At 51.2% G+C, this 27,510-nt stretch overlaps 1 protein-coding gene across 2 annotated transcripts in view; it reads right to left on the bottom strand.

Annotated features, from left to right (window-relative positions):
• Positions 1-2,392: 2,392 nt before the first annotated feature.
• Positions 2,393-27,510, bottom strand: part of ssbp4 (single stranded DNA binding protein 4) — an 84,094-nt gene continuing 58,976 nt past the window's right edge. For both annotated transcript variants that reach the window (XM_067968574.1, XM_067968575.1), the window contains 13 exons: positions 24,365-24,448; positions 21,714-21,773; positions 21,276-21,342; positions 19,185-19,255; positions 18,510-18,577; positions 17,177-17,225; positions 16,768-16,803; positions 15,893-15,944; positions 14,805-14,875; positions 11,771-11,849; positions 10,884-10,912; positions 8,233-8,334; positions 2,393-6,822 (listed from right to left, as the gene is read on the bottom strand). In XM_067968574.1, the coding sequence (XP_067824675.1) occupies positions 6,793-6,822; positions 8,233-8,334; positions 10,884-10,912; positions 11,771-11,849; positions 14,805-14,875; positions 15,893-15,944; positions 16,768-16,803; positions 17,177-17,225; positions 18,510-18,577; positions 19,185-19,255; positions 21,276-21,342; positions 21,714-21,773; positions 24,365-24,448 (798 nt within the window). In that variant the 3' untranslated portion in view covers positions 2,393-6,792. The remainder of the gene's footprint in view (positions 6,823-8,232; positions 8,335-10,883; positions 10,913-11,770; positions 11,850-14,804; positions 14,876-15,892; positions 15,945-16,767; positions 16,804-17,176; positions 17,226-18,509; positions 18,578-19,184; positions 19,256-21,275; positions 21,343-21,713; positions 21,774-24,364; positions 24,449-27,510) is intronic.

The raw sequence follows: 27,510 nt of genomic DNA, 5'->3' as shown, positions 1-27,510 counted from the left end.
CAGTTGTACAAAGCTCTGGTTAGACCCCATCTGGAGAACTGTGTTCAGTTCTGGACACTGCACCCCAGGAAGGATAGATTGGCCTTGGAGGGGGGGCAGCGCAGATTCACCAGAATGATACTGGGGCTAAAAGAGTTAAATTGAGAACAGGTTGCATCGACTAGGCTTGTTTACACTTGAATACGTAAAATGAAAGGTTGATCTAATAGAAATGTTTAAGATGGTTAAAGTATTTGATAGTTTCTCTCTATCTACCCTATTTCCTCTGGTGGGGAGTCCAGAACAAGGTGACGTGACCTTAAAATTAGAGCTAGGCTCAGGGTGATGTCAGAAAGCACTTCTTCACACAAAGAGGAGTGGAAATCTGGAACTCTCTCCCCCAGAAAGCTGTTGAGGCTGGGGGTCAGTTGAAAATTTTAAAACAGATTGATAGATTTTTGTTAGACGAGGGTATTAAGTGATATGGAACCAAGGCGGGTAGATGGAGTTAAAATACAGATCAGCCATGATCTAATTGAATGGCAGAACAGGCTCGAGGGGCTGAATGGCCTCCTCCTGTTCCTATGAGCCGTACAGTGCCAGACCAGCATGAATCGTTCCATTTTAACCCTGCATGCACTGCTGGAAGCAGACATGTACAGCTCTATCTCACAGTGCCTACAAACCAATAAATGAATTTAGATCCTGTTTAGTGTTTGGATTCATTCGTCACAATCTTTAGAGAGGTACTTGAGACAACAGAAACGTGTAACGGTAAAACCTAAATAAGACCTCAGGCCACAGATAGGTGTCCCCTATATAGGAAGGGAACAAAATCAATGGGAAAGATGCAGTGATTCTCCGGGATGATGCCCGGGATGAGCAATTGTAGTTATGCGGAGACTTGAGAAGTTAGGGCTTGTTTGACACAAACTGAGAAGGTCAAGGGGTGACTGATACAGCCGTTCTAGGTTATGAAGGGTGATAAGGGAACTTGTTGCTGAGCAATTTTCTGTTTGCCTTTAATGAGAAGCTGATGGATCTGAGACAGTAATTAACGGGCACGAATTCTGTTTGTGATTAAATTTAAGGGTTTTTTTTTAAAAAAGATTCTTTATACAGAGGGTGGGGAAAATGTGAAATTCTCTGCCGCAAACTTGTTGAAGCAGAATCAATAAATACTAAAAGGGAATTATAGAGTTGCTGAAAAAGAGGATTATTAAATGGTATGGGGAGTGAGCAAGAGAGTGGGATTAGACTGGGTGGGATATTGAAGGGTATGGGGAGTGAGCGGGAGAGCGGGTTTAGACTGGGTGGGATATTGAAGGGTATGGGGAGTGAGCGGGAGAGTGGGATTAGACTGGGTGGGATATTGAAGGGTATGGGGAGTGAGCGGGAGAGTGGGATTAGACTGGGTGGGATATTGAAGGGTATGGGGAATAAGCAAAAGAGTGGGATTAGACCGGGTGGGATATTGAAGGGTATGGGGAATGAGCGGGAGAGTGGGATTAGACTGGGTGGGATATTGAAGGGTATGGGGAGTGAGCAAAAGAGTGGGATTAGACCGGGTGGGATATTGAAGGGTATGGGGAATGAGCGGGAGAGTGGGATTAGACTGAGTGGGATATTGAAGGGTATGGGGAGTGAGCAAAAGAGTGGGATTAGACTGGGTGGGATATTGAAGGGTATGGGGAATGAGCGGGAGAGTGGGATTAGACTGAGTGGGATATTGAAGGGTATGGGGAGTGAGCAAAAGAGTGGGATTAGACCGGGTGGGATATTGAAGGGTATGGGGAATGAGCGGGAGAGTGGGATTAGACTGAGTGGGATATTGAAGGGTGTGGGGGGAGAGTGGGATTAGACCGGGTGGGATATTGAAGGGTATGGGGAGTGAGCGGGAGAGTGGGATTAGACTGGGTCGGATATTGAAGGGTATGGGGAGTGAGCGGGAGAGTGGGATTAGACTGGGTCGGATATTGAAGGGTATGGGGAGTGAGCAAAAGAGTGGGATTAGACCGGGTGGGATATTGAAGGGTATGGGGAATGAGCGGGAGAGTGGGATTAGACTGGGTGGGATATTGAAGGGTGTGGGGAGTGAGTGGGAGAGTGGGATTAGACTGGGTGAGATATTGAAGGGTGTGGGGAGTGAGCGGGAGAGTGGGATTAGACTGGGTGGGGTATTGAAGGGTGTGGGGAGTGAGCGGGAGAGTGGGATTAGACTGGGTGGGGTATTGAAGGGTGTGGGGAGTGAGCGGGAGAGTGGGATTAGACTGGGTGGGGTATTGAAGGGTGTGTGGAGGAGAGTGGGATCATTAGGCGTAGGGGGCTAGTCTAGAGAAACACTAGCGCAATCTGGATGGGCCGAACAACCTATTTGCTTGCTGAAAGAATTTTAAGACAGAGAGACATGAAATAAGAAAAGGATCCATGACATTTATTGATGCAGTTTAATATGCAACTGACCATCTAAAGAATCTTTACAATATATAAAGAACATACAGATGACATAATATATATACTACACAGAACGACTACAGCGAACGCAGGGCCCATGGGATTGGGAGCAGCAAAACTGCCTCAGGCAGGAGCCAACTTTGTGTTCAATACTGTCAGGACGTAACGCGAGGATTTAACGCAATTATACATCAAACGCAATTGGCAGACAGCGGGAATATGGGGCTGTACAGGGTCGTAACAGATAGATATTAAAAAAATATATTTAAAAAAAAGAGGGTCAGAGAGCGACTGAGGTCCTTCTTGTTATCAAGTGGTGAACTTTGTATTTTATATAACGAAGACCCAAACTCATTTTAAAAGGTGATCAGGTCTGACTTGCACCCCTATATTCTCTCTCCCTCCGCCCCCCCCCCCATAGTTGCTGACTCTGGCTGGGGTACAGGATCAAGGGGAACCTGCCCACAGGTGCTTCCCCTATTCTTCACATTGAGCCCAGAATGATGCTATAGGTCATCGTGGAGAATATCACAGCCTGTCTACGCGCACCAGGTTTCCAGCAGGGGCCACTGGACACCGATCAGGGCAGGGGGGAGAACGCTGGCTGGTTTTAAACCCCCCCACCCTTGGGGTGATGAGGTCAATTGAAGCAACCCCCCACTCTCTGTCTGGCAATAAAACCATGGCAGCTCCCTGGTCTGTGCTGCTCAGTATCCAAATGGGGCGATCTGTTCACCTGCTGGACCCACCCTCCATTTCTTGACACACTGGGGCATTATGGTGGATTTTCAGTGCAATGCTCCCTCAGCACCGTGACTTTATCCCCCAATGCCATACTGAAATGCTCCAGCACCTCCCCTCCTCACTCCCAGTCCCTCCAAGTAATCTCATCTGGTCCGGAGGGCAGGCTAGACAGGACAGAGTCCCACATGACAGGTATCAATACCATTAGCAATACCCGGTCTGGGTGGTGGGAAAATCTGTCGCAGCCCATTCCGAGAATGGAATCTCTGTCATTCCCCTCTCCTCCCTCAGTAATACACACGGCTCAAAGGTTAGTGTCAGAACCTGGGCAATGGACAATGAAACGGACACAAGGTGGCATTATTTCTACTGAGGGAAAGTTTGAAGCTGGAGCAGGACTTGAACTTCAGCACTTAGTGGGCACTGTGTCTGCCCATCTTCCAGTAGGAGAAAGAGGCACCACGGCCATGGAGAGAGTGTGAGGGAGAACGAGAGAGAGTATGGAAAAGAGCAAGGGAGAAAGCAAGAGAAAAAGCATAAGTAAAAATGTGTGAGAAAGTGTGAAATTATGAAAGCATGAAAGTGAAAGAAAGTGTGCAAGAGTGTGTGTGAAAGCACTTGAGAGAATGTATGAGTGTGTGCATGAGGTGGAAAGCATATGCATGCAGGAGAGACAGGGAAAGAGAGAAAGAAGAGACAGAGAGAAAAGAGAGAGAGAGAACTATTTCCAAGATTGGATGACAGCACTGAGGGTGGAGATCAAGGAACTGATGATCCACAGACATGGGGCCGATCCCGATGTGTTTGGCTCAGTACCCACAATGGGTGATAAGTTCACCCCCCATTAGTGAACAACATTAATGAATTTTCTAAAAGTTTATTCACAAGAATTGGATCAGGAGCGACTGGCGAGCGAGAGCAAGGGGGTCAGAGAAAGAGTTAACTTCTGTCAGACACAAAATCAGCCCCAAGGGGAATGGGCGATTACTTGGAGGGAAAGCGGAAGTGTCTGTTACATGGAGTATTTGAAGCGGAAAATTCTACCTGCTTTGGGAAATCCGACAGTTTTTCTACCTGGACAAGGGAGGCCATTCGGCCCATCCAACCAGAAAGACCCTACAGTCCCGTCTGGTCCCGTCCCCCCAACCAGGTCACTTCAACCAACTGTTTCTTAAATTGTTCCAAGGGTTTTCCCCAACTCCCCTCCCCAGAGTCCATTCCATGTGATTGGTCCTAAATTAACCTTTTCAGTTCGCAGTGTGGTCTGAATTTACCTTTTCCCTACCATTTACTTTCTTGTATAACTATAAGCTCCTCAGAGTCATCTCCTTCCAAGGCTAAAATGGCCAAGTTTCTCCCTGTGATGGACATGCTCAGATGCGTATCCATCAGTGCTTTGGATGAGATGTTAGACGGGGCCCCATTTGTCTCTCCTGGTGTCTGCGGTGGATGGTAAAGATGGCATGGGACCATTGGAAGAGAAGCAAGTTCTCCCGGTGCCCTGGCCAACATTATCAACCAACGAACTCCAGCAGATTAACTGAATCATCTCATTGCTGTTTGTAAGATCTAGTCATGCGCAAGATAGCTGCCACATTCACCCAATTAACAGTGACTCCACCCTTTGTGAAGCACAACACTTTCCTTGAAACCAGGCACCTCAGCAGCCCACTGGTGTCACAGTGAGGCCGAGGAAATGCAGGGCTGATCTCCCGTCCCATGGAACAGGCTCCTGGTACCGACTAAACACCAGAATCTTTAAAAGAAGCCGTGACCAAAAGTGATTACAATATTTACAAGGAAACCTTGGAGTCTCTCGCCCCCACTCCCCACAAAAAAATCCTCCCGACCAAAACACCGATTAGCTTTCATCTGCATCAGGGCTGGTAGAAAGCAGGTTCCTGCTCTGGTAATCTGAAGAGATGGACTGCGCCTCATCAATTCACATTCCTCTCACACACAAAGCTGCCCCGATAACCCAGTTCATCGGTTCTCTGTGTGGTTTTGACCAGAAAGGTCTCAGGACCCATCCTCGGACTATGTTCAGATAGCTGATCTCAGCACAGAACAGGGAATGTACCTGGGACCCTCTTCGTCTTGTGTGACGATGCATTCACCAACCAGCCCACCAGCAGGGGGTTAGCCATGAAGGTCCCTCTTTCAGAGAAGATCAGGTACAAGACATGTCCTCAGCATTCTGAAGACATGAATCCATGACCAACCTACACTTAGAGCTTTGAATCTTCTATCTCAAACATTGAAACTCACATAGGAGGAATCAGATTAAATTTACAGGAAACTTGTGGTTTGAGGTGAAGTTGGAGTGAGATCCTAGAATCATAGAAAGATAGACCATTCGGCCCACTGTGCCTGTGCTGATCCTGACACTATCTTCATTTCATGAAAGAGAGTTGAGATCTTTCAATCAGAGGTGGGAGGGAGGGGGAGGGCAGTGGCAAAAAGAATTGGAGAGGAAACCTCAGGTAGGGTTCTCTGGAGATAACCAGCAGCTGAACCGGAAGGGCTTGCTGGACCAACCGAGAAGGCTAAAGAATACAAGAGGAGCCTCTGCCAACAGACAGCGGAAGATTCCAATACCTTGGCTGGTCCGTGGGGGAGCAGCAACCTCGGTATTGGGCTGGCTCGCTGTCACCGCTTTTCCTCCTGAGAAACTTATCTTCGAATTCTCTAAGAAAACCATTCTTCGCTAACAGGCCCCTGCATGTCCATTCCGATCCATTATATGACGGAGGGAGAGGGGTGAAGAGAGAGAGATGGCAGGTTTCTTCTCTTTTGTACACGTTACCTGCTCATATAAACTGGAAAACATGGGAACCACAACACCGCCCAACACAACAAAAAAAAGCAATGCCCTTAGTCCTCCCGGTAAGAGTGCCGGCTTCGATGGGTGGGCTACCAAGAGGCCAGCACCGGCTGAGGGACGAGCTCTCGGTTGGGACCCTCCAACAGTGCCACAATACAGGCATCAGGTCCCACGGTCATCACCAGACTGGAGACACTCCCAGTTCATCAGATGTTACGTGTGAAACACGAGACACCCCTGTCACACCTCCCCCTTCGCCTCCTTTCAAAAGGTAACCAGGTCGCCAGTGGTTAATCGGAACCAGCGAGTTAACGAAAGGACACTGTAGTTTGGGAAACGCAGCACTACACAACTGAAATACTCGCCCTGGGCGCTGGTTCGGGCCTGCTCCACGATTGAGGCCTTTTTTGTATCTTGGTCGTCTGATTGGACAATATTTTTTATACAAAAACATGTCTTAAAACAGTAAAATGTCTTTGATCGCCCTGCAGCCCCCCCGACCTCACTCTCTTATCCTCTCCCCCCACCCTCCCGCCTCCCCCCACCCCCTCCCCATCCGTAAATGCAACATCTTCATTTTCTCCAGTAGGCTTCAGGCTTTCACGAGCAGTTCATCCGACGGAACTCCCGAGGATTTACTCCGGCGAGACTGCAGACACTGCTCATCGGGGAATTGTCCATTAAATATTATTTATTTCAAATGCGATTGGCTATCCCACGTGAATACTTTCTTCTCATCTCCGGCGGGGTTGGGGGCTGAGGATCGGAGGGGAGGGGGTTGGAGGGTTCGATCACACACTCATCGTCATACTGGGGGAATACTGGGAAAAGAAAGCACAGCACATGAAAGATCATCATAGAATCCCAGCACAGAAAGAGGCCATTCGGCCCATCGTGTCTGTGCCGGCTCTTTGAAAGAGCTCATCAATTCGTCCCACTCCCTCCTGCTCTTTCCCCAGAGCCCTGCAATTTTTGCCCTTCAAGTATTTATCCAATTCCCTTTTGAAAGTTATTATTGAATCTGCTTCCACCGCCCTTTCAGGCAGCGCATTCCAGATTATAACAACTCGCTGCATAAAAAAAATTCTCATCTCCCCTCTGGTTCTTTTGCCAATTACCTTAAATCCGTGTCCTCTGGTTACTGACCCTTCTGCCAATGGAAACAGTTTCTCCTTATTTACTCTATCAAAACCCATCATGATTTTGAACACCTCTATTAAATTTCCCCTTAACCTTCTCTGCTCCAAGGCGAACAATCCCAGCTTCTCCAGTCTCTCCACATAACTGAAGTCCCTCATCCCTGGAACCATTCTAGTAAATCTCCTCTGCATCCTCTCCAAGGCCTTGACATCCTTCCTAAAGTGCGGTGCCCAGAATTGAACACAATGCTCCAGCTAAGGCCTAACCAGGGATTCATAAACATTTAGCATGTAAATTTTTTTTTAATATAAACAACCATATACACACATATGTGCGCACACTCACACACGGATGTGCCCAGTGCACAGAGAAGTGGATGAATCACATCTCGTTACGTGTCCTGTATCACAGGAAACAACAATGAAGACATGGGGTCGGTGGTTAAATGCTCTGTCCAGAGAGGGTACTGAGCCAAACAGACCAGGAAGATCCCAGGCTATCATCCCCGGTCTGTGCTAACTGAGCCCAGGTACCATAGTGTAATGGTTATATCACTGGACTAGTAAATCAGAGAACGAGCGTTCAAATCCCACTATCGGCAGTTTGAGAATTTGAATTCAGTTTTTAAAAAATCTGTAATAAAAAGTTGGGATCAGTAAAAGTGACCATGAAGCTGTCGGATTGTCATAAAAACCCAACTGGTTCACTAATGTCCTTTAGGGAAGGAAACCTGCCGTCCTTACCCGGTCTGGGCCTATATGTGACTCCAGTCCAGGTTCCTGCTCCTGATCACTGTCCAGTGACCCCTGGGTTAGAGAGAGGGGAAATCAGGCAGGGTTCCTGCTCCTGATCACTGTCCAGTGACCCCCCTGTCCGTGTATGTGGGCAGGACTGGGCCCGGCCAGGCCCCTGACCAAATACCCTGCGAGCACCGACCGTCCAAGCTCACATGTGAAGAATGGTAACCGAGGCTAGAGAGAGTCCGCGCCTTCAGGAGCGGGGGAAGAAAATTGGCGAGAGAGACAGAAATAGAAATAGAAAGAGAGAACGAGAGAGAGCGAGGGAGAGAGACCAACTGTGGCCTTGCTTACACTTTCATTTTGGAACGGGTTTAAGAAGTTTCCCGCCATCTCGCCATCGTCTCGCGGAGTTCCCGGAGGATTGCTGATCCCGGTCATGTTGTTTGGGGAATTCTAAAGGGAAAAGGATGAGGAATATTGATTGGTGTTGTACTAACAGCAGAGACGCCGTGATAATCCAATCCCAGCCCTCAATTCACTCCCTGACAGCAAAGCAACAACTGCAGGTGCATCTATTCCTGGCAGTGATGCAGTAGATTCTGGTGCCAGTGGGACGTATCTGCAGATTGGTTCTAAACCTCTGATCTTGCCTTTGTCACCTCCAAACTCGACTATTCCAATGCTCTCCTGGCCAGACTCTCACCTTCCACCCTCCATAACCTTCAGTTCATCCAAAACTCTGCTGCCCGTATCATAACTCGCACCAAGTCCCATTCACCCATCACCCTGTGCTCGCTGACCTACATTGGCTGCCGGTCCAGGAACACCTCGATTTAAAAATTCTCATCCTTGTTTCCAAATCCCCTTCCGTGGCCTCCCCCCTCCCTATCTCTGTAACCTCCTCCAGCCCTACAACCCTCCGAGATCTCTGCGCTCCTCCAATTCTTGCCTCTCGCGCATCCCCGATTTTAATCGTTCCACCATTGGCGGCCGTGCCTTCAGCTGCCTCAGCCCTAAGCTCTGGAATTCCCTCCCTAAACCCCTCCTTAGATGCTCCTTAAAACCGATCTCTTTGACCAAGCTTTTAGTCACCTGTCCCTAATATCTCCTTATGTGGCTCGGTGTCAAATTCTGCCCAGGAGCAGCTGGGATCGAGGAGATGAGAAGATAAACAAAATGATGCCTCATTACCACTAGTCAGAAACCTTAAACACAATCTTATCACCAAAACGCCGGTTAGAATGCAGTTGTCTGTCTCAGTGCGTAATAGCCCAGTCCGGTGTGAGTCTGACCCACACTGACCAGGTATGTCCCTGGTCTGTGGTGAGTCAGCTGAGCTCAGCCAATGAGGTGCAAAAATTGGCCTCAGCACCCCGAGGGATGGAAAACAAATCAACCAGGGTTCCTGCTCCTGATCACCTCTCACTGCTTCCCGCTGGGGGAGAGCACATCTGGATGTGGTCAATCAGCCCATCGAAGTCAATCCCTCTAGTATCCTAACTCTCCCATCAAAGCCCATTCCTCTCGTACCCTGACTTTCCGATCGAAGCTCATCCCTCTATTCCCCCACAGTAAATCCCTAGCGTATGTGAAGAATTCCAGAAGTTAGGAATGTTTCATCCAGGGCAATTCGCTCCAACTAATTTTTACAAACATCACAAACTGATGCAGGCATGTGAAAGCAGTCACAGCAAATGGCCACTAGATGGAGCCTGGATACCAGTTTTAAACATGATAAAAAAGTGAATCTGTTATATTGAATTTAAACAGGTAAATCAGCCGATCCCTGCAGTCCCTGCAGGCTGCCTGGCTCGAAGGGAGTGTGTGTCCGAATCAGGGCTATAACACCACAGCACTGATTCTCCGACTGGTCTTTGCTTCAAATCCAGTGACTTTAACTTGCAGACTGTGCTCTGCAACGACGGGCCTGTAACGAAATCCACGCAAAATTTCTCCCTGTTGCAAATTCCATCCATCAGGAATCCCCAGCTCATATTCTCCATGCACTTATCTGATATGTCAGCCGTGGCTCAGTGGGCAGCATTCTCGCCTCTGAGTCACCAAATGGTTGTGGGTTCAAGACCCACTCCAGAGACTTGAGCCCATGATCCAGGCCGACACTTGAGGTGCCAGTACTGAGGGAGTGCTGCACTGTTGGAGGTGCCGTCTTTCGGAAATGTAAACCGAGGCCCTGTCTGCTCTCTCAGGTGGATGTAAAAGATCCCATGATACTATTTTGAGGAACAGCAGGGGAGTTCTTCCCAGTGTCCTGGACCAATATTTATCCCTTAACCAATGTTACTAAAACGGATTATCTTGTAATTTATCTCATTGCTGTTTGTGGGATCTTGCTGTGTGCAAATTGGCTGCCGCATTTCCTACTTTACAACAGTGACTACACTTCAAAAGTACTTAATTGGCTGTAAAGCGCTTTAGGATTTCCCGAGGTTGTGAAAGGCGCTATATAAATGCAAGTCACTTCTATATAATCATGTAGCTCATAACAAGGCGACAGGGATATGAGGCAAGGCCATTAATTTGACAGCAGGAGCATTAGTTTGGCTCAGCCTTGGCTGCGATGACACCCAAGGTCGAATACCTTGCTGCCACTCACTCTCTGTGCTCACACATTAAGAATGGCCCCTAGCACTGTACCACAGCGAGAGGCAGCCCCTCCCTCACAGGAGAAGGAGGGGAGGAGGCATTGGGAAAATCTAGGTATCAGATAGGTACCTGAAGGGGAAAGAGTGGGGGAGTGGGACAAGCTGGATTGCTCTTGCAGCGAGTCAGTGCAGGCTCGATGGGCTGAATGGCCTCCTTCTGTGCCGTAACCATTCTGTGATTCTATTCAGTTCCTAGCGACGATTGTAAATTGATAAGTGGCAGCGAAAACACTTTTCTAAATTCTGTTTAGCAGCAAAGAGTCGCCTGAAACTGCCTGAGAAATAGCCGAACATTACCTGCAACCTTCAAACTGCGACCTGCTCCAGACACAAACTTACCTTCGACAATCCGTCAATATCGGCAGAACCTGGAAAATAGAAAGAGGCAATTACTGACTCACCGGTCTGACCCAACGTTCCCCCTCCCCTGGACCTCTGTCCCACACCTGGAGTGAACGGGCAGGGGTGATGGGCAGTTCCCAGGGGGTGTCAGAAATGGCCCCAGTCCCAGTCCCAGGATGGCTGGGGTGCAGTCTGTGTATTTAGGGAGGCCTGAGAATGGGACACACACCGAGGCCCAGGGAGGGGGGAGAGGCTCCGACAAACCCCATCCCCTCACTCAACGAGCTGAGTAAACCCAGGTCTGTATTACTCTGTGTTACCCCAGCCCAGGGCTGTATTACTCTGTGTTACCCCAGGCCCAGGGCTGTATTACTCTGTTACCCCAGGGCTGTATTACTCTGTGTTACCCCAGGCCTGGGGCTGTATTACTCTGTGTTACCCCAGGGCTGTATTACTCTGTGTTACCCCAGGCCCAGGGCTGTATTACTCTGTGTTACTCTGTTTTGCCCCAGGCCCAGGGTGTATTACTCTGTATTACTCTGTGTTACCTCAGGCCCAGGGCTGTATTACTCTGTGTTACCCCAGGCCCAGGGCTGTATTACTCTGTGTTACCCCAGGCCAAGGGCTGTATTACTCTGTGTTACCCCAGGCCCAGGGTGTATTACTCTGTGTTACCCCAGGCCCAGGGCTGTATTACTCTGTGTTACCTCAGGCCCAGGGCTGTATTACTCTGTATTACTCTGTCTTACCCCAGGCCCAGGGCTGTATTACTCTGTGTTACCTCAGGCCCAGGGCTGTATTACTCTGTATTACTCTGTGTTACCCCAGGCCCAGGGCTGTATTACTCTGTATTACTCTGTGTTACCCCAGGCCCAGGGCTTTACCTAGTGTTCCATTCATGTGATGTGGCTCCATTCCTGCCATCCCACCCAGCGGCCCCTCAGCTCCAGGACCCATCGGGAACTACAAGAGAAAAGAAAAAGCGATTAATAACTGAGACTGTGGCACTCCCTGTACCCGAGGCTGACCTCACACAAAAGGGGGTGTGCACTGTGGTACACAAGGTACTCGTTATTCCCCATTATTGGACGTTATTCTGTGTTCATTCCTTTACCATTTGGCTTAGTTGGTCCCACTCTTATCTCTGAGTCAGAAGGTCATAGGTTCAAGTCCCACTCCAGATACTTGAGCCCACAATCCAGGCTCACACTCTATAGTACTGACACCCACTGCTGAGGGAGCGCTGCAGTGTCGGAGGGTCAGTACAGAGGGAGTGCTGCACTGGCGGAGGGTCAGTACTGAGGGAGTGCCGCACTGTCGGAGGGTCAGTACTGAGGGAGTGCTGCACTGTCGGAGGGTCAGTACTGAGGGAGCGCTGCACTGTCGGAGGGTCAGTACTGAGGGAGTGCTGCACTGTCGGAGGGTCAGTACTGAGGGAGTGCTGCAGTGTCGGAGGGTCAGTACTGAGGGAGTGCTGCACTGTCGGAGGGTCAGTACTGAGCGAGTGCTGCACTGTTGGAGGGTCAGTACTGAGGGAGTGCTGCACTGTTGGAGGGTCAGTACTGAGGGAGTGCTGCAGTGTCGGAGGGTCAGTACTGAGGGAGCGCCGCACTGTCGGAGGGTCAGTACTGAGCGAGTGCTGCACTGTTGGAGGGTCAGTACTGAGGGAGTGCTGCACTGTTGGAGGGTCAGTACTGAGGGAGTGCTGCACTGTTGGAGGGTCAGTACTGAGGGAGCGCTGCACTGTCGAAGGGTCAGTACTGAGGGAGTGCTGCACTGTTGGAGGGTCAGTACTGAGGGAGTGCCGCACTATCGGAGGGTCAGTACTGAGGGAGTGCCGCACTATCGGAGGGTCAGTACTGAGGGAGCGCTGCACTGTTGGAGGGTCAGTACTGAGGGAGCGCTGCACTATCGGAGGGTCAGTACTGAGGGAGTGCTGCAGTGTTGGAGGGTCAGTACTGAGGGAGCGCTGCACTGTCGGAGGGTCAGTACTGAGGGAGTGCTGCACTGTCGGAGGGTCAGTACTGAGGGAGTGCTGCACTGTCGGAGGGTCAGTACTGAGGGAGCGCTGCACTGTCGGAGGGTCGGTACTGAGGGAGTGCCACACTGTCGGAGGGTCAGTACTGAGGGAGTGCCGCACTGTCGGAGGGTCAGTACTGAGGGAGTGCCGCACTATCGGAGGGTCAGTACTGAGGGAGCGCTGCACTGTTGGAGGGTCAGTACTGAGGGAGCGCTGCACTATCGGAGGGTCAGTACTGAGGGAGTGCTGCAGTGTCGGAGGGTCAGTACTGAGGGAGTGCCGCACTGTCGGAGGGTCAGTACTGAGGGAGTGCTGCACTGTCGGAGGGTCAGTACTGAGGGAGTGCTGCACTGTCGGAGGGTCAGTACTGAGGGAGCGCTGCACTGTCGGAGGGTCGGTACTGAGGGAGTGCCACACTGTCGGAGGGTCAGTACTGAGGGAGTGCCGCACTGTCGGAGGGTCAGTACTGAGGGAGTGCTGCACTGTCGGAGGTGCCGTCTATTGGATGAGACTTTAAACTGAGGTTCTGTCTGCCCCTCTCAGGTGGACATAAAATGCAATTTTGGAAGAAGAGCAGGGAGTTCTCCTGCTGTTTTTTTTATTTGTTCACGGGATGTGGGCATCACTGGCAAGGCAGGCATTTATTGCCCATCCCTAGTTGCCCCTTGAGAAGGTGGTGGTGAGCCGCCTTCTTGAACCGCTGCAGTCCGTGAGGTGATGGTTCTCCCACAGTGCTGTTAGGGAGGGAGTTCCAGGATAGCGTTCCTGGGCCAACATTCCTCCCTCACCCAACATCACCAAAACCAGATTAACTGCTCATTCGCCTCATTGTTGTAAGTGGGATCTTGCTGTGCTCAAATTGGCTGCTGTGTTTGCCAACGTAACAACAGTGACTGCACTTCAAGAGATGTTCAGCAGATGTGATCAGGTGCTTTATGAATGCAAGATTATTCTTTGACCTCACTTATCATAGAAAGATACAGCACAGGAGGCCATTTGGCCCATCGTGCCTGTGCCGGCTCTTTGAAAGAGCTGTCCAATTAGTCCCTCCCCCCTGCTCTTTCCCCAGAGCCCTGCAAATTTTTCCAAGTATTTATCCAATTCCCTGTTGAAAGTTATTATTGAATCTGCTTCCACCGCCCTTTCAGGCAGTGCATTCCAGATCAGAACAACTCGCTGCGTAAAAAACTTCTCCTCATCTCCCCTCTGGATCTTTTGCCAATCACCTTAAATCCGTGTCCTCTGGTTACCGACCCTCCTGCCACTGGAAACAGTTTCTCCTTATTTACTCCAGCAAATCCCCTCATGATTTTGAGCACCTCTATCAAATCTCCCCTTAACCTTCTCTGCTGTAAGGAGAACAATCCCAGCTTCTCCAGTCTCTCCACATAACTGAAGTCCCTCATCCCTGGTACCATTCTGGTAAATCTCCTCTGCACCCTCTCCAAGGCCTTGACATCCTTCCTAAAGTGCGGTGCCCAGAATTGAACACAATTCTCCAGCTGGGGTCTAACCAGTGATTTACAAAGAAAAAGAAAGAACTTGCATTTATATAGCGCCTTTCACAACCTCAGGACGTCCCAAAGAACTTTACAGACAGTGAAGTTCTTCTCCTGAAGGTGCTGATTCTTGCTGGGTGCAGTTCCATAGATAACGTTCCCCTCAGTCGCTTCACTCAAGTCTAATACGCGAGTCCAGACAGTGAGTGTCAGCAGGCTCTTTGACTGCAGTGTGCATCACAGCCATACCCAATCCTGTCACTGGATAGTTGATCAGGAACAGGAACCCTGGCTAATTTTTCTTACCCCTCCCCCCCAATCCAGAGGTACTGAGGCCAAAACTAAACACACCGGTGGCTAAACTGCCCGGGTCGCCCCTTCTCACTGGCTCCGACTTACGTTGGGACGGTTCCCTCCGGGTCCGATGGGATTCATCATCGTGTACATGTTTTCGCTGGAGTTCGTGGAGTCTACAAAACAACAGAGGCCAAAGGTCAACGGGTAGGCTAAGGTCACGGGTGAGGTGGGTCACAGCTTGTCAAAATTTTATAGCACAAAACCGTACGAATCAGAAGCACATTTCCTGGAAACGAGTCCGTTCCAAACATGTGGCTGGTCCACATTTATTGGGACAAAGCCCTGAACTGGGAGGAGCAGTGGGTTTAGACTCTGGCCTTTCACCCTGGGTTCAATTACAGCCAAGACCGAGGGGGCCTGGGTGAAATCAGTTTGAACAGTCTCAGTGCGGCTCCCTGTGTACCTGGGTCAAACAGAAATCTCACTCGGAGCCACAGAATGTCTGGGAAATGTTACATTAATGCAGTAATATTGTAGAGGGAGCTTTACTCTGTATCTAACCCGTGCTGTACCTGCCCTGGGAGTGTTTGATGGGACAGTGTAGAGGGAGCTTTACTCTGTATCTAACCCGTGCTGTACCTGCCCTGGGAGTGTTTGATGGGACAGTGTAGAGGGAGCTTTACTCTGTATCTAACCCGTGCTGTACCTGCCCTGGGAGTGTTTGATCGGACAGTGTAGAGGGAGCTTTACTCTGTATCTAACCCGTGCTGTACCTGCCCTGGGAGTGTTTGATCGGACAGTGTAGAGGGAGCTTTACTCTGTATCTAACCCGTGCTGTACCTGCCCTGGGAGTGTTTGATGGGACAGTGTAGAGGGAGCTTTACTCTGTATCTAACCCGTGCTGTACCTGCCCTGGGAGTGTTTGATGGGACAGTGTAGAGGGAGCTTTACTCTGTATCTAACCCGTGCTGTACCTGCCCTGGGAGTGTTTAATCGGACAGTGTAGAGGGAGCTTTACTCTGTGAGTGTGATTTTATTTCAAAGAAATAACTTTAAATTAAAAGTATCAAAATGAAGAATATTTTGACAATTCTCCACACCCACACCCCTCCCCCCGTTTCCCAGTTACACCTCAGTTCCCTAAGTAATAACTTTGATGCTCCAACAATCAGTGGAAAGAGTGACATTACCTCCTGGGCTGGGGATGATGGGGGTTCCTGGGGGGCCGCTGCCTGGAGGACCCTGGAAGAGAGAAACAATCACACGTAAAAGTAGAGTTTATTACAAATAGACAAGAAATAAACCCTAAACTCAAAAATGAAGGTTCCCTTGGTGGGGGGGGAGGGTGGGGCGAGGGAGAGGGGGAGGGAGAGGGGGAGGGAGAGGGGGAGGGAGAGGGGGAGGGAGGGGGGAGGGAGAGGGGGAGGGAGGGGGGAGGGAGGGGAGGGGGGAGGGGGGAGGGAGGGGGAGGGAGAGGGGGAGGGAGAGGGGGAGGGAGGGGGGAGGAAGAGGGGGAGGGAGAGGGGGGAGGGGGGGAGGGAGGGGGAGGGGAGGGGGGAGGGGAGGGGAGGGGGGAGGGAGAGGGGGGAGGGAGGGGAGGGAGAGGGGGGCCAGTGGGTCCTCCTTTAAGATGCTCCTTAAAACCAAGCTTTTGGTCACCTGTCCTAATATCTCCTTGTGTGGTTCGGTGTCAAATTTTGTTTGATAATCGCTCCTGTGAAGCACCTTGGGACGTTTTACTACATTAAAGGCGCTATATAAATGCAAATTGTTGTTGTTCTACACAAAGCACTGCGGGGAAGAGAGGATAGGGGGGGATTGGGGGAGGGGGAGCGGGGGAGGGGGGCCGTCCCGTCGGTCCAGGGCGAGGGGGCGCGGGGGGAGGGGGGCCGTCCCCTGTCGGTGCAGGGCGAGGGGGGAGGGGGGCCGTCCCCTGTCGGTGCTGGGGGAGGGGGAGCGGGGGAGGGGGAGGGGGGCCGTCTCCTGTTGGCCCTGGGGGAGGGACAGGATGCAGGGAGGGGCCACAGGGAGGAAGAATGCGAAAAGATCAGGTCGATAAACTTACCACGTAGCTGCCGGGAGACGAGGAGGAATACGGTATCTAGGACACAGAGAGAGACAATCCATTAACTGTTCATCGGGTGTATAAGTATTGGTGCACCAGGTAGAATGTCATCGTTAGCTTTTCTTAATATAGAATACATATTGAACGTATTAAAGACTGCAATGGTTGTCACAGTACACGTTCCGGCCTGGAGTATAGGAGACACAACCTCATTAACCGTTGATAAGAAGAGATAAGAGATATAGCCAGAGAGTTCGGAGACTGCAGGGGACTAGCCTGGTATAAATAAGGGTTGTGTTATGGGTGTACTGGCAAGAGATGAGACTGTTAACGAGCCCCTGAAACAGTCGCTGCATCTCATCAAACTGGGGCCGTTTTGCTCAATTTGCTCCGATCGCCGTTTACTCACCGAGTTTGTGTTTGGTGGGTTTGGCCACAGTCTCCCTCCACCCGGACCCCTGCAACAGAAACACAACGCTGGGTTACAGACATCAAACACGAGGCTGTTCAGGGGGCCCTTCAACCAGTAAACCCTCTGCTAATTGACGGACTCCTGCAGCAGGCCTCCCACCCACAGGGAGACCCTCACACTGACAGCGGAGCTCACAGCGATAGTCCACTCTCCTCTCCCTCCATTCCCTCCCTTACCCTCCCACTCTACCTACTCTCCACTCACCTACTCCCCACTCTCTCCCCACTCCCTTGACCCGACAGTGATCAGTGCCCCTCCGATCTCCCCTCTCTCATTTCCCCGAAGCACCAAACACTCAATTCCTACACCGTCCCGGCCAACAACCAACATCACTAAAACAGATGATCTGGCCATTTATCAAATTGCTGTTTGTGGGATCTTGCTGTGCGCAAATCGGCTGCCGCGTTTCCTACATTACAACAGTGACTACACTTCAAAAGTATTTCATTGGCTGTAAAGCACTTTGGGACGTCCTGAGGTGGTGAAAGACGCTGTGTAAATGGGAATCTTTCTTTCTTTCTTTCTCTCCCGGCTTTCACACGAGAACCAATGAGGTTTGCAACACAGCAGGAGGCCATCCGGCCCATCGTGTCTCTGCCGGCTCTTTGGAATCCAAAACAAAACTAAAACTAGATTTACCAGAATGGTACCAGGGATGAGGGGTTTCAGTTATGTGGAGAGACTGGAGAAGCTGGGATTGTTCTCCTTAGAACAGAGAAGGTTAAGGAGAGATTTAATCGAGGTGTTCAAAATCATGAGGGGATTTGATAGAGTAAATAAGGAGAAACTGTTTCCACTGGCAGGAGGGTCAGTAACCAGAGGACACAGATTTAAGGTAATTGGCAAAAGATCCAGAAACGACATGAGGAGAAGTGTTTTTACGCAGCGAGTTGTTCTGATCTGGAATGCGCTGCCTGAAAGGACGGTGGAAGCAGATTCAATAATAACTTTCAAAAGGGATTTGGATAAATACTCGAAAAGGAAAAATTTGCAGGGCTCTGGGGAAAGAGCAGGGGGGAGTGGGACTAATTGGATAGCTCTTTCAAAGAGCCGGCACAGGCACGATGGACCGAATGGCCTCCTTCTGTGCTGTAAGATTCTATGATAATCCCACTGCCCCACTCTCCCCCATATCCTTGAAAGATCTCTCAGCCGGTTCTATTGATAATTTAAGACGGTCCCCGTCCACCAGCTGGGACCATGTGACAACACAACCCACTCCCGACCAATCGACAACCAACAACATTCACAATCCAACGGGAAATCTTACAGATTCATTCCTGGCATCCCGGGACCACCTAAAGAGTTAGGCGGGGGCCTCATTGCACCTCCGTAACTCTGGAAGAGAAAGGGAAAAACAGACAGGAGTCAGACAGCAACAGGGAAAAAAACCTGGGAATATCAGGAGCAGGAGGTGGGATCAGCGAACTCAGCACAGGCCAGAATGGAGCCTGGGCCTTTGCTGGGACTCAGTCCAGCCTTTATCACTGAGCCATGGGGTAACTGTAAGATAGGAGCAGTTATTGAAGAATGGCCCCAGGGGATTGTCCTGGACACACTGTTTGCACCTGCTGATTACACCCAGGGGAGATTTGACCTCAAACATGCAGCCGGGAAAGATCACCAAGTAAACCCTTTCTCGTGGGCTTTGCTGTCGGCCGGACAGTGTGGGACTCACAAGCTGGCTGGTACCCCATCCTCTCTCCGACACTGGGGCCGTGAGAGGCAACAGAAAGGGGGTCTTGGTGTACGTTTGAAATCCTGGGCCAGAATTAGAGTTGGGCGGGGGGGAGGGGGCGGGGGGGAGGTCTCGTCACATCACCGGATAATTCACGAGCTGGGAGAACGTCTGACGAGGACACGAGATAGGACCTTGGAGGTGAGAATGGTCGACACACCCCAACGGACCAAGGCACGAGCTGCGTGTGGGGTGTGAGGCAGTTACCTGTGGCCCCAGGCTTGCTAATCCTCGAGGGGCTGCCATTCTCTGTATCGGTCCCGCCATTCCCGGATGTCCTGAATGAAACATAAAGGCAAACCATTGTCAAAGGCTGAATTGGACCCCCTGTAAATACTGACACACTCCTGGGGACCCCCTGTAAATACTGACTCACTCCCAGGGACCCCCTGTAAATACTGACACACTCCCAGGGACCCCACCCCCTGTAAATACTAACACACCCCCAGGGACCCCCTGTAAATACTGACACACTCCTGGGGACCCCCTGTAAATACTGACACACTCCTGGGGACCCCCTGTAAATACTGACTCACTCCCAGGGACCCCCTGTAAATACTGACACACTCCCAGGGACCCCCTGTAAATACTGACTCACTCCCAGGGACCCCCTGTAAATACTGACACACTCCCAGGGACCCCCCTGTAAATACTGACACACTCCCAGGGACCCCCTGTAAATACTGACTCACTCCCAGGGACCCCCTGTAAATACTGACTCACTCCCAGGGACCCCCTGTAAATACTGACACACTCCCAGGGACCCCCCTGTAAATACTGACACACTCCCAGGGACCCCCTGTAAATACTGACTCACTCCCAGGGACCCCCTGTAAATATTGACACACTCCCGGGGACCCCCTGTAAATACTGACACACTCCCAGGGACCCCACCCCCTGTAAATACTAACACACCCCCAGGGACCCCCTGTAAATACTGACTCACTCCCAGGGACCCCCTGTAAATACTGACACACTCCCAGGGACCCCACCCCCTGTAAATACTAACACACCCCCAGGGACCCCCTGTAAATACTGACACACTCCCGGGGACCCCCTGTAAATACTGACACACTCCCAGGGACCCCACCCCCTGTAAATACTAACACACCCCCAGGGACCCCCTGTAAATACTGACTCACTCCCAGGGACCCCCTGTAAATACTGACACACCCCCGGGGACCCCCTGTAAATACTGACACACTCCCGGGGACCCCCTGTAAATACTGACACACCCCCAGGGACCCCCTGTAAATACTGACACACCCCCAGGGACCCCCTGTAAATACTGACTCACTCCCGGGGACCCCCGATAAATACTGACACACTCCCGGGGACCCCCTGTAAATATTGACACACTCCCGGGGACCCCCTGTCAATACTGACACCCTCCTGGGGACCCCCTGTAAATACTGACACCCTCCTGGGGACCCCCTGTAAATACTGACACCCTCCTGGGGACCCCCTGTAAATACTGACACCCTCCTGATGTCACCAGAGGACCAGAGTCCCTCCCGAGTTGTTACAGTCACCACATGTCATGTCTCAAATTACTACTGGATCCCAGAATGTTATTTTCTGAGACAAATCGATCTAATTTGCATCTGAATGAATCGACATTCTCTGCTGCCACCGTCTCCCTGGGGAACCTGGTCTGTGGATAGACCACTCACTCACAGAAATAATCTTTTGAATTTAACCTCCTTCAAGCACAGGCCGTGTCCTCGGGTTCCACGGTTCTGGACAAGGTGAAACAGCTGGACACGGTCGACATTATCCTGATGTTCGGTTTGTAATACCACAGTGCTCGATCCACTGGGCCCTGAGCCATTCATCACAGAGACAGTCAGCCCTGCTCCCCCCACCCCGGGCCCAGGACCACAACGGCCCAGGACCGGAACGGCCCAGGACCGGAACGGCCCAGGACCACAACGGCCCAGGACCACAACGGCCCAGGACCACAACGGCCCAGGACCACAACGGCCCAGGACCGGAACGGCCCGAGGATGGGAATGGCCCGGGGTCAGTGGGGGAACAACAACCCGGGAGGGGGAACACGGAACGGCCCAGGGTGGGGGGGGTAACGGCCCGGGGCGGGGAACGGCCCAGGGTGGGGGGGTAACGGCCCGGGGCGGGGAACGGCCCAGGGTGGGGGGGTAACGGCCCGGGGTGGGGAACGGCCCAGGGTGGGGGGGTAACGGCCCAGGGCGGGGAACGGCCACTGTCGGAGGTCGCAAACATCTTGTGAGTAAAAGGTCCCCAGGTGCGATTTACAGTCTCCTGAATTCCGATTCTTACCCTGCTGTCTTGTGGCGTCCATTGTGTTCGGTAACAAGGGCTGAGACCCTGGGACTCCTACATGGGGCTGTGGGAACAAAGCAAACACAGGAATCATTAACAGGGAGCAGGGTTACATCATCCCCACCATCAATCTCACTCTGGGGCAGATCTCGACTCTGTGCCGTAGCGTAAAACGGGTGAGAGCGAATCGGCGGCTGGTTTTACATCTCCACCCATTTTAACTTCCATTGAAGTCAGTGGAAATGGAACACGCGTGGGGGAAGAACACGCAACGAGGGACATGAATGATAGATGAGAGTCTGTGGGTGTCACAAAGGAGCCTCCCCACTGACGGGCATCTGACAGGTGATGGGGTCCCAGTCTGCAGTTGGGGGGTACGACAGCCCGGGTTCAAAGGGCAGAGGCACAGTTTGATTTCATCCCACCAACACTCACCTGTGTCGACATTCGGAGGGACGATCTGGGTCCTCCTGGGTATCGAGGAGACATGAAGGCCTGTTGGGGACAAACACAAACAGTCACTGGCTGGAACTTCAATCCCCATTCATGCCGATCGCCTCAGAAAACCAACAGCTCCAATAGCGCAAGAGAGATCTGCGGTGAACGTCCGTGCGTTTATCGAGTGCCTTAGAGCGTCTCTCATCAACAACACAAAGCTCCTCACTGACTGGTGTGTCCCATCAAACACTCCCAGGGCAGGTACAGGGTTAGATACAGAGTAAAGCTCCCTCCACACTGTCCCATCAAACACTCCCAGGGCAGGTACAGGGTTAGATACAGAGTAAAGCTCCCTCTACACTGTCCCATCAAACACTCCCAGGGCAGGTACAGGGTTAGATACAGAGTAAAGCTCCCTCTACACTGTCCCATCAAACACTCCCAGGGCAGGTACAGGGTTAGATACAGAGTAAAGCTCCCTCTACACTGTCCCATCAAACACTCCCAGGGCAGGTACAGGGTTAGATACAGAGTAAAGCTCCCTCTGCACTGTCCCGTCAAACACTCCCAGGGCAGGTACAGGGTTAGATACAGAGTAAAGCTCCCTCTACACTGTCCCGTCAAACACTCCCAGGGCAGGTACAGGGTTAGATACAGAGTAAAGCTCCCTCTACACTGTCCCATCAAACACTCCCAGGGCAGGTACAGGGTTAGATACAGAGTAAAGCTCCCTCTACACTGTCCCGTCAAACACTCCCAGGGCAGGTACAGGGTTAGATACAGAGTAAAGCTCCCTCTACACTGTCCCGTCAAACACTCCCAGGGCAGGTACAGGGTTAGATACAGAGTAAAGCTCCCTCTGCACTGTCCCGTCAAACACTCCCAGGGCAGGTACATGGTTAGATACAGAGTAAAGCTCCCTCTACACTGTCCCATCAAACACTCCCAGGGCAGGTACAGGGTTAGATACAGAGTAAAGCTCCCTCTACACTGTCCCGTCAAACACTCCCAGGGCAGGTACAGGGTTAGATACAGAGTAAAGCTCCCTCTACACTGTCCCATCAAACACTCCCAGGGCAGGTACAGGGTTAGATACAGAGTAAAGCTCCCTCTACACTGTCCCGTCAAACACTCCCAGGGCAGGTACATGGTTAGATACAGAGTAAAGCTCCCTCTACACTGTCCCATCAAACACTCCCAGGGCAGGTACAGGGTTAGATACAGAGTAAAGCTCCCTCTGCACTGTCCCGTCAAACACTCCCAGGGCAGGTACATGGTTAGATACAGAGTAAAGCTCCCTCTACACTGTCCCATCAAACACTCCCAGGGCAGGTACAGGGTTAGATACAGAGTAAAGCTCCCTCTACACTGTCCCGTCAAACACTCCCAGGGCAGGTACAGGGTTAGATACAGAGTAAAGCTCCCTCTACACTGTCCCATCAAACACTCCCAGGGCAGGTACAGGGTTAGATACAGAGTAATGCTCCCTCTACACTGTCCCGTCAAACACTCCCAGGGCAGGTACAGGGTTAGATACAGAGTAAAGCTCCCTCTACACTGTCCCGTCAAACACTCCCAGGGCAGGTACAGGGTTAGATACAGAGTAAAGCTCCCTCTGCACTGTCCCATCAAACACTCCCAGGGCAGGTACAGGGTTAGATACAGAGTAAAGCTCCCTCTACACTGTCCCGTCAAACACTCCCAGGGCAGGTACAGGGTTAGATACAGAGTAAAGCTCCCTCTACACTGTCCCGTCAAACACTCCCAGGGCAGGTACAGGGTTAGATACAGAGTAAAGCTCCCTCTACACTGTCCCGTCAAACACTCCCAGGGCAGGTACAGGGTTAGATACAGAGTAAAGCTCCCTCTACACTGTCCCGTCAAACACTCCCAGGGCAGGTACAGGGTTAGATACAGAGTAAAGCTCCCTCTACACTGTCCCATCAAACACTCCCAGGGCAGGTACAGGGTTAGATACAGAGTAAAGCTCCCTCTACACTGTCCCATCAAACACTCCCAGGGCAGGTACAGGGTTAGATACAGAGTAAAGCTCCCTCTACACTGTCCCATCAAACACTCCCAGGGCAGGTACAGGGTTAGATACAGAGTAAAGCTCCCTCTGCACTGTCCCGTCAAACACTCCCAGGGCAGGTACAGGGTTAGATACAGAGTAAAGCTCCCTCTACACTGTCCCGTCAAACACTCCCAGGGCAGGTACAGGGTTAGATACAGAGTAAAGCTCCCTCTACACTGTCCCATCAAACACTCCCAGGGCAGGTACAGGGTTAGATACAGAGTAATGCTCCCTCTACACTGTCCCGTCAAACACTCCCAGGGCAGGTACAGGGTTAGATACAGAGTAAAGCTCCCTCTACACTGTCCCGTCAAACACTCCCAGGGCAGGTACAGCACAGGTTAGATACAGAGTAAAGCTCCCTCTACACTGATGATGTGAAAGGCTCAATCAAGTTCCTCCAGGGAACATACCCCGCCTCACCCCTCCCCCATGGCCTCGTCCCTCCCCCCCTGCCTCCCCCCTCCTCCGCCTTGCCCCTCCCCTGCAGCCTCCCCCCCCACCTCGCCCCTCCCCCGCGGTCGGAACACGAGCCCTGTGCCCACCCCCCTCCCACCGTGTAGACGGCACTTACCTGACCATGAGGGCCAATGATGTGGTTGTTGGGGTTGTGTGGAGGTGCCTGAGTGTGAGGAGATGGCTGCGATCCCGGGGGTCCCTTTAACGGAGAAAAAATGAAATAATCAGGGACCACCTGGGACAGACGCAAAGTGAGACTGAAGCTCCCTTCACTGGTACATGAATCGGGGGGGGGGGATTCAGGGCTATGGGGAAAGAGCAGGAGGGAGTGGGACTAATTGGACAGCTCTTTCAAAGAGCTGACTGGCCTCCTTCTGTGCTGTAAGATTCTATAAAAGGAGATCTGGAAATAAAAAGCTGGTGCAAGTAAAAGTGACCATGAAGCTGCTGGATTGCTGGAGAAACTCACCTCGTTCACCGATGCCAATGTCGGCCTTACCAGCAACAACCACCGTGAGTTTTAATTGCTATCCAGTGACCCCTGCCGGAGGGCGCCTGCGTCTGCCGGGGGGTCACAGGATAGCGGGATACTCCAGATAGGGCACAAGACCGAGGATTTGACTTAACTGGGTCAGGAAGTAGTTTGCTACTTGGGCTTGAGAGAAAGATAAACTCTTTATATATATATATATATATATGAAACTATCAGGAAAGATTGAACAGGCTGGGGCTCTTTTCTCCAGACAAGAGAAGACTGAGGGGTGACCTGATAGAGGCCTTTAAGATTATGAAAGTGTTCGATAGGGTAGATGTAGAGAAAATGTTTCCACTTGTGGGGGAGACTAGAACTAGGGGCCATAAATATAAGATAGTCACTAATAAATCCAATAGGGAATTCAGGAGAAACTTCTTTACCCAGAGAGTGGTGAGAATGTGGAACTCGCTCCCACAAGGAGTAGTTGAGGTGAATAGTGTAGATGCATTTAAGGGGAAGCTGGATAAACACATGAGGGAGAAAGGAATAGAAGGATATGGGATAGGGTGGGATGAAGTAGGGAGGGAGGAGGCTCGTGTGGAGCATAAACACCAGCATAGACCTGTTGGGCCGAATGGCCTGTTTCTGTGCTGTACATTTTATGTAATTCTTTGTACCTGTTAATTGGTCTTTAACCAGGGGTCAGCATGCATTTGCTTTGTGTAATGAAGCAGAAATATTTTTTGAATCAATATATAGCAGTGATATCATGGCCAGGGTTTCAGCTTGCAATTCACGTGGGACAGACTGTCCTGGTGTGGGACTGGTGCCCTTTCACTGACATGGACTGACTGTAAATGAAAGGGTTGCTGAGTGTCACTGTCTGTCGGGGAGCCTGCAACAAACACAAGTCACCGCATGGGGGCAGGGCGACCCTGCAGAATAAAAACAACAGCATTTAAACGACAGTGGATGTCAGAGAATAAGAGAAAGGACGAGAGAAAGCAGAGAGAATCAGAGAAAGAGAGAGAGAGAGAGAGAGCAGAGAGAGAGAGAGCAGAGAGAATCAAAGAGAGAGAGCACGAGAGAGAGAGAGCAGAGAGAGAGAGAGAGACCAGAGAGAATCACAGAGAGAGAGAGAATCAGAGAGAGAGCACGAGAGAGAGAGAGAGCACAAAAGAGAGAGCAGAATGAATCAGAGAGAGAGAGAATCAGAGAGAGCAGAGAGAATCAGAGAGAGAGAGAGCACAAAAGAGAGAGCAGAATGAATCAGAGAGAGAGAGAATCAGAGAGAGAGAGAGCAGAGAGAATCAGAGAGAGCAAAGAGAATCAGAGAGAGAGAGAGCACAAAAGAGAGAGCAGAATGAATCAGAGAGAGAGAGAATCAGAGAGAGAGAGAGCAGAGAGAATCAGAGAGGGAGAGCACGAGAGAGAGCAGAGACTCAGAGGGAAAGCACGTAATAGAGATAGCAGGGAGAGAATCAGAGAGCAAAGAGAGAGCAACAGAAACAGCAGAAAGAGTCCGTTACTAGAGAGAGAGCATAAGGCAGAGTCCGAAGAGAGGGAGCAAGACAAAGAAAGCAGAGAATGAGGGAGTCAGGGATATCAGAGAGGATGTAAGACAGAGTTAGCAGAAAGGGAGAGAGATGCAGATTGGAGAGAGGGACTGAGAAAAAGAGGGAGGGAGGGGAGAGGGAGATCAGAGATAGCAGTACGATGAATAGAACAAAGAGGGAGTGAGACAGATAGCAGAGAGGGAGGAAGACAGATTGAACAGAGAGGGAGGGAAAGAGGTAGCAGAGATAGAGCACGAAACAGATAGAAGGCAGGGAGGGTGGGAGATAAATAACAGAGAGAAAGTGAGGTAGAGAGCAGAGCTAAGAGTGCAGAGGGAAAAAGTGAAAGAGAGATAGCAGTGTGAGGCAGAGACAACAGAAAGGACAGATCATTCTCCAGTACCTCTCCCAAGTGTCCATTCATCACCTCTGACCCTGGTAAAACCAGTGTCAGTGGGATATTCAACCAGCATGGGCATCACCTGTCATCACCGGAAGTCCGTCCAGGGACACTTTTCCAGCAGAGGTGACTGGCGGGTGATGAGGAGCAGGAAGCCCCAGCCCAGGGGCGCTGATACCACCAGCAGCAGCCAAACCGCTGCCCCAGGCTGACCTGGGGCCTTCCTGCTCAGACTAACTACCGGGACAGCTGGAGTAGAAACTGGTCATCGCTGCCCCGATCTCAGGACGTCCCAAGGCCATTGGTACTTTACAGCCAATGAAGTACTTTTGAAGTGCAGTCACTGTTGTAATGTAGGAAACACGGCAGCCAATTTATGCACAGCAAGATCCCACAAACAGCAATTAGTTAATGAGCAGATAATCTGTTTTTAGTGATGTTGGTTGAGGGATAAATATTGGCCCAGGACACCGGGGAGAACTCCCCTGCTCTTCTTCGAAATAGAGCCATGGGATCTTTTACATCCACCTGACAGGGCAGACCAGGCCTCATTTTAATGTCTGAAAGACTGCAGTCTCTGACAGTGCAGCACTCCCTCAGCGCTGCACGGGGAGTGTCGGACTGGATTATGGGATCAAGTCTGTGGAGTGATGGCTTGAACCCATGACCTATCTGACTCAGAGACGAGAGTGCTGCCCACTGAGCCAAGTTTGACACCTAATGGGGGGGCCTAATGCCTGTTTTTGGTTCCCCTCCGAGGGATTTGTTCTGCTCCAGGGTCGGGTCTGCCCCGGGGTCGGGTCTGCCCCGGGGTCGGGTCTGCTCCGCTC

The sequence above is a fragment of the Heptranchias perlo genome, chromosome 29, assembly GCF_035084215.1.
Source record: "Heptranchias perlo isolate sHepPer1 chromosome 29, sHepPer1.hap1, whole genome shotgun sequence".
Classification (NCBI taxonomy): domain Eukaryota; kingdom Metazoa; phylum Chordata; class Chondrichthyes; order Hexanchiformes; family Hexanchidae; genus Heptranchias; species Heptranchias perlo.
The sequence above is the reverse complement of the archived record's forward strand: the minus strand, read 5'-3'. Positions and strand labels throughout refer to the sequence as shown.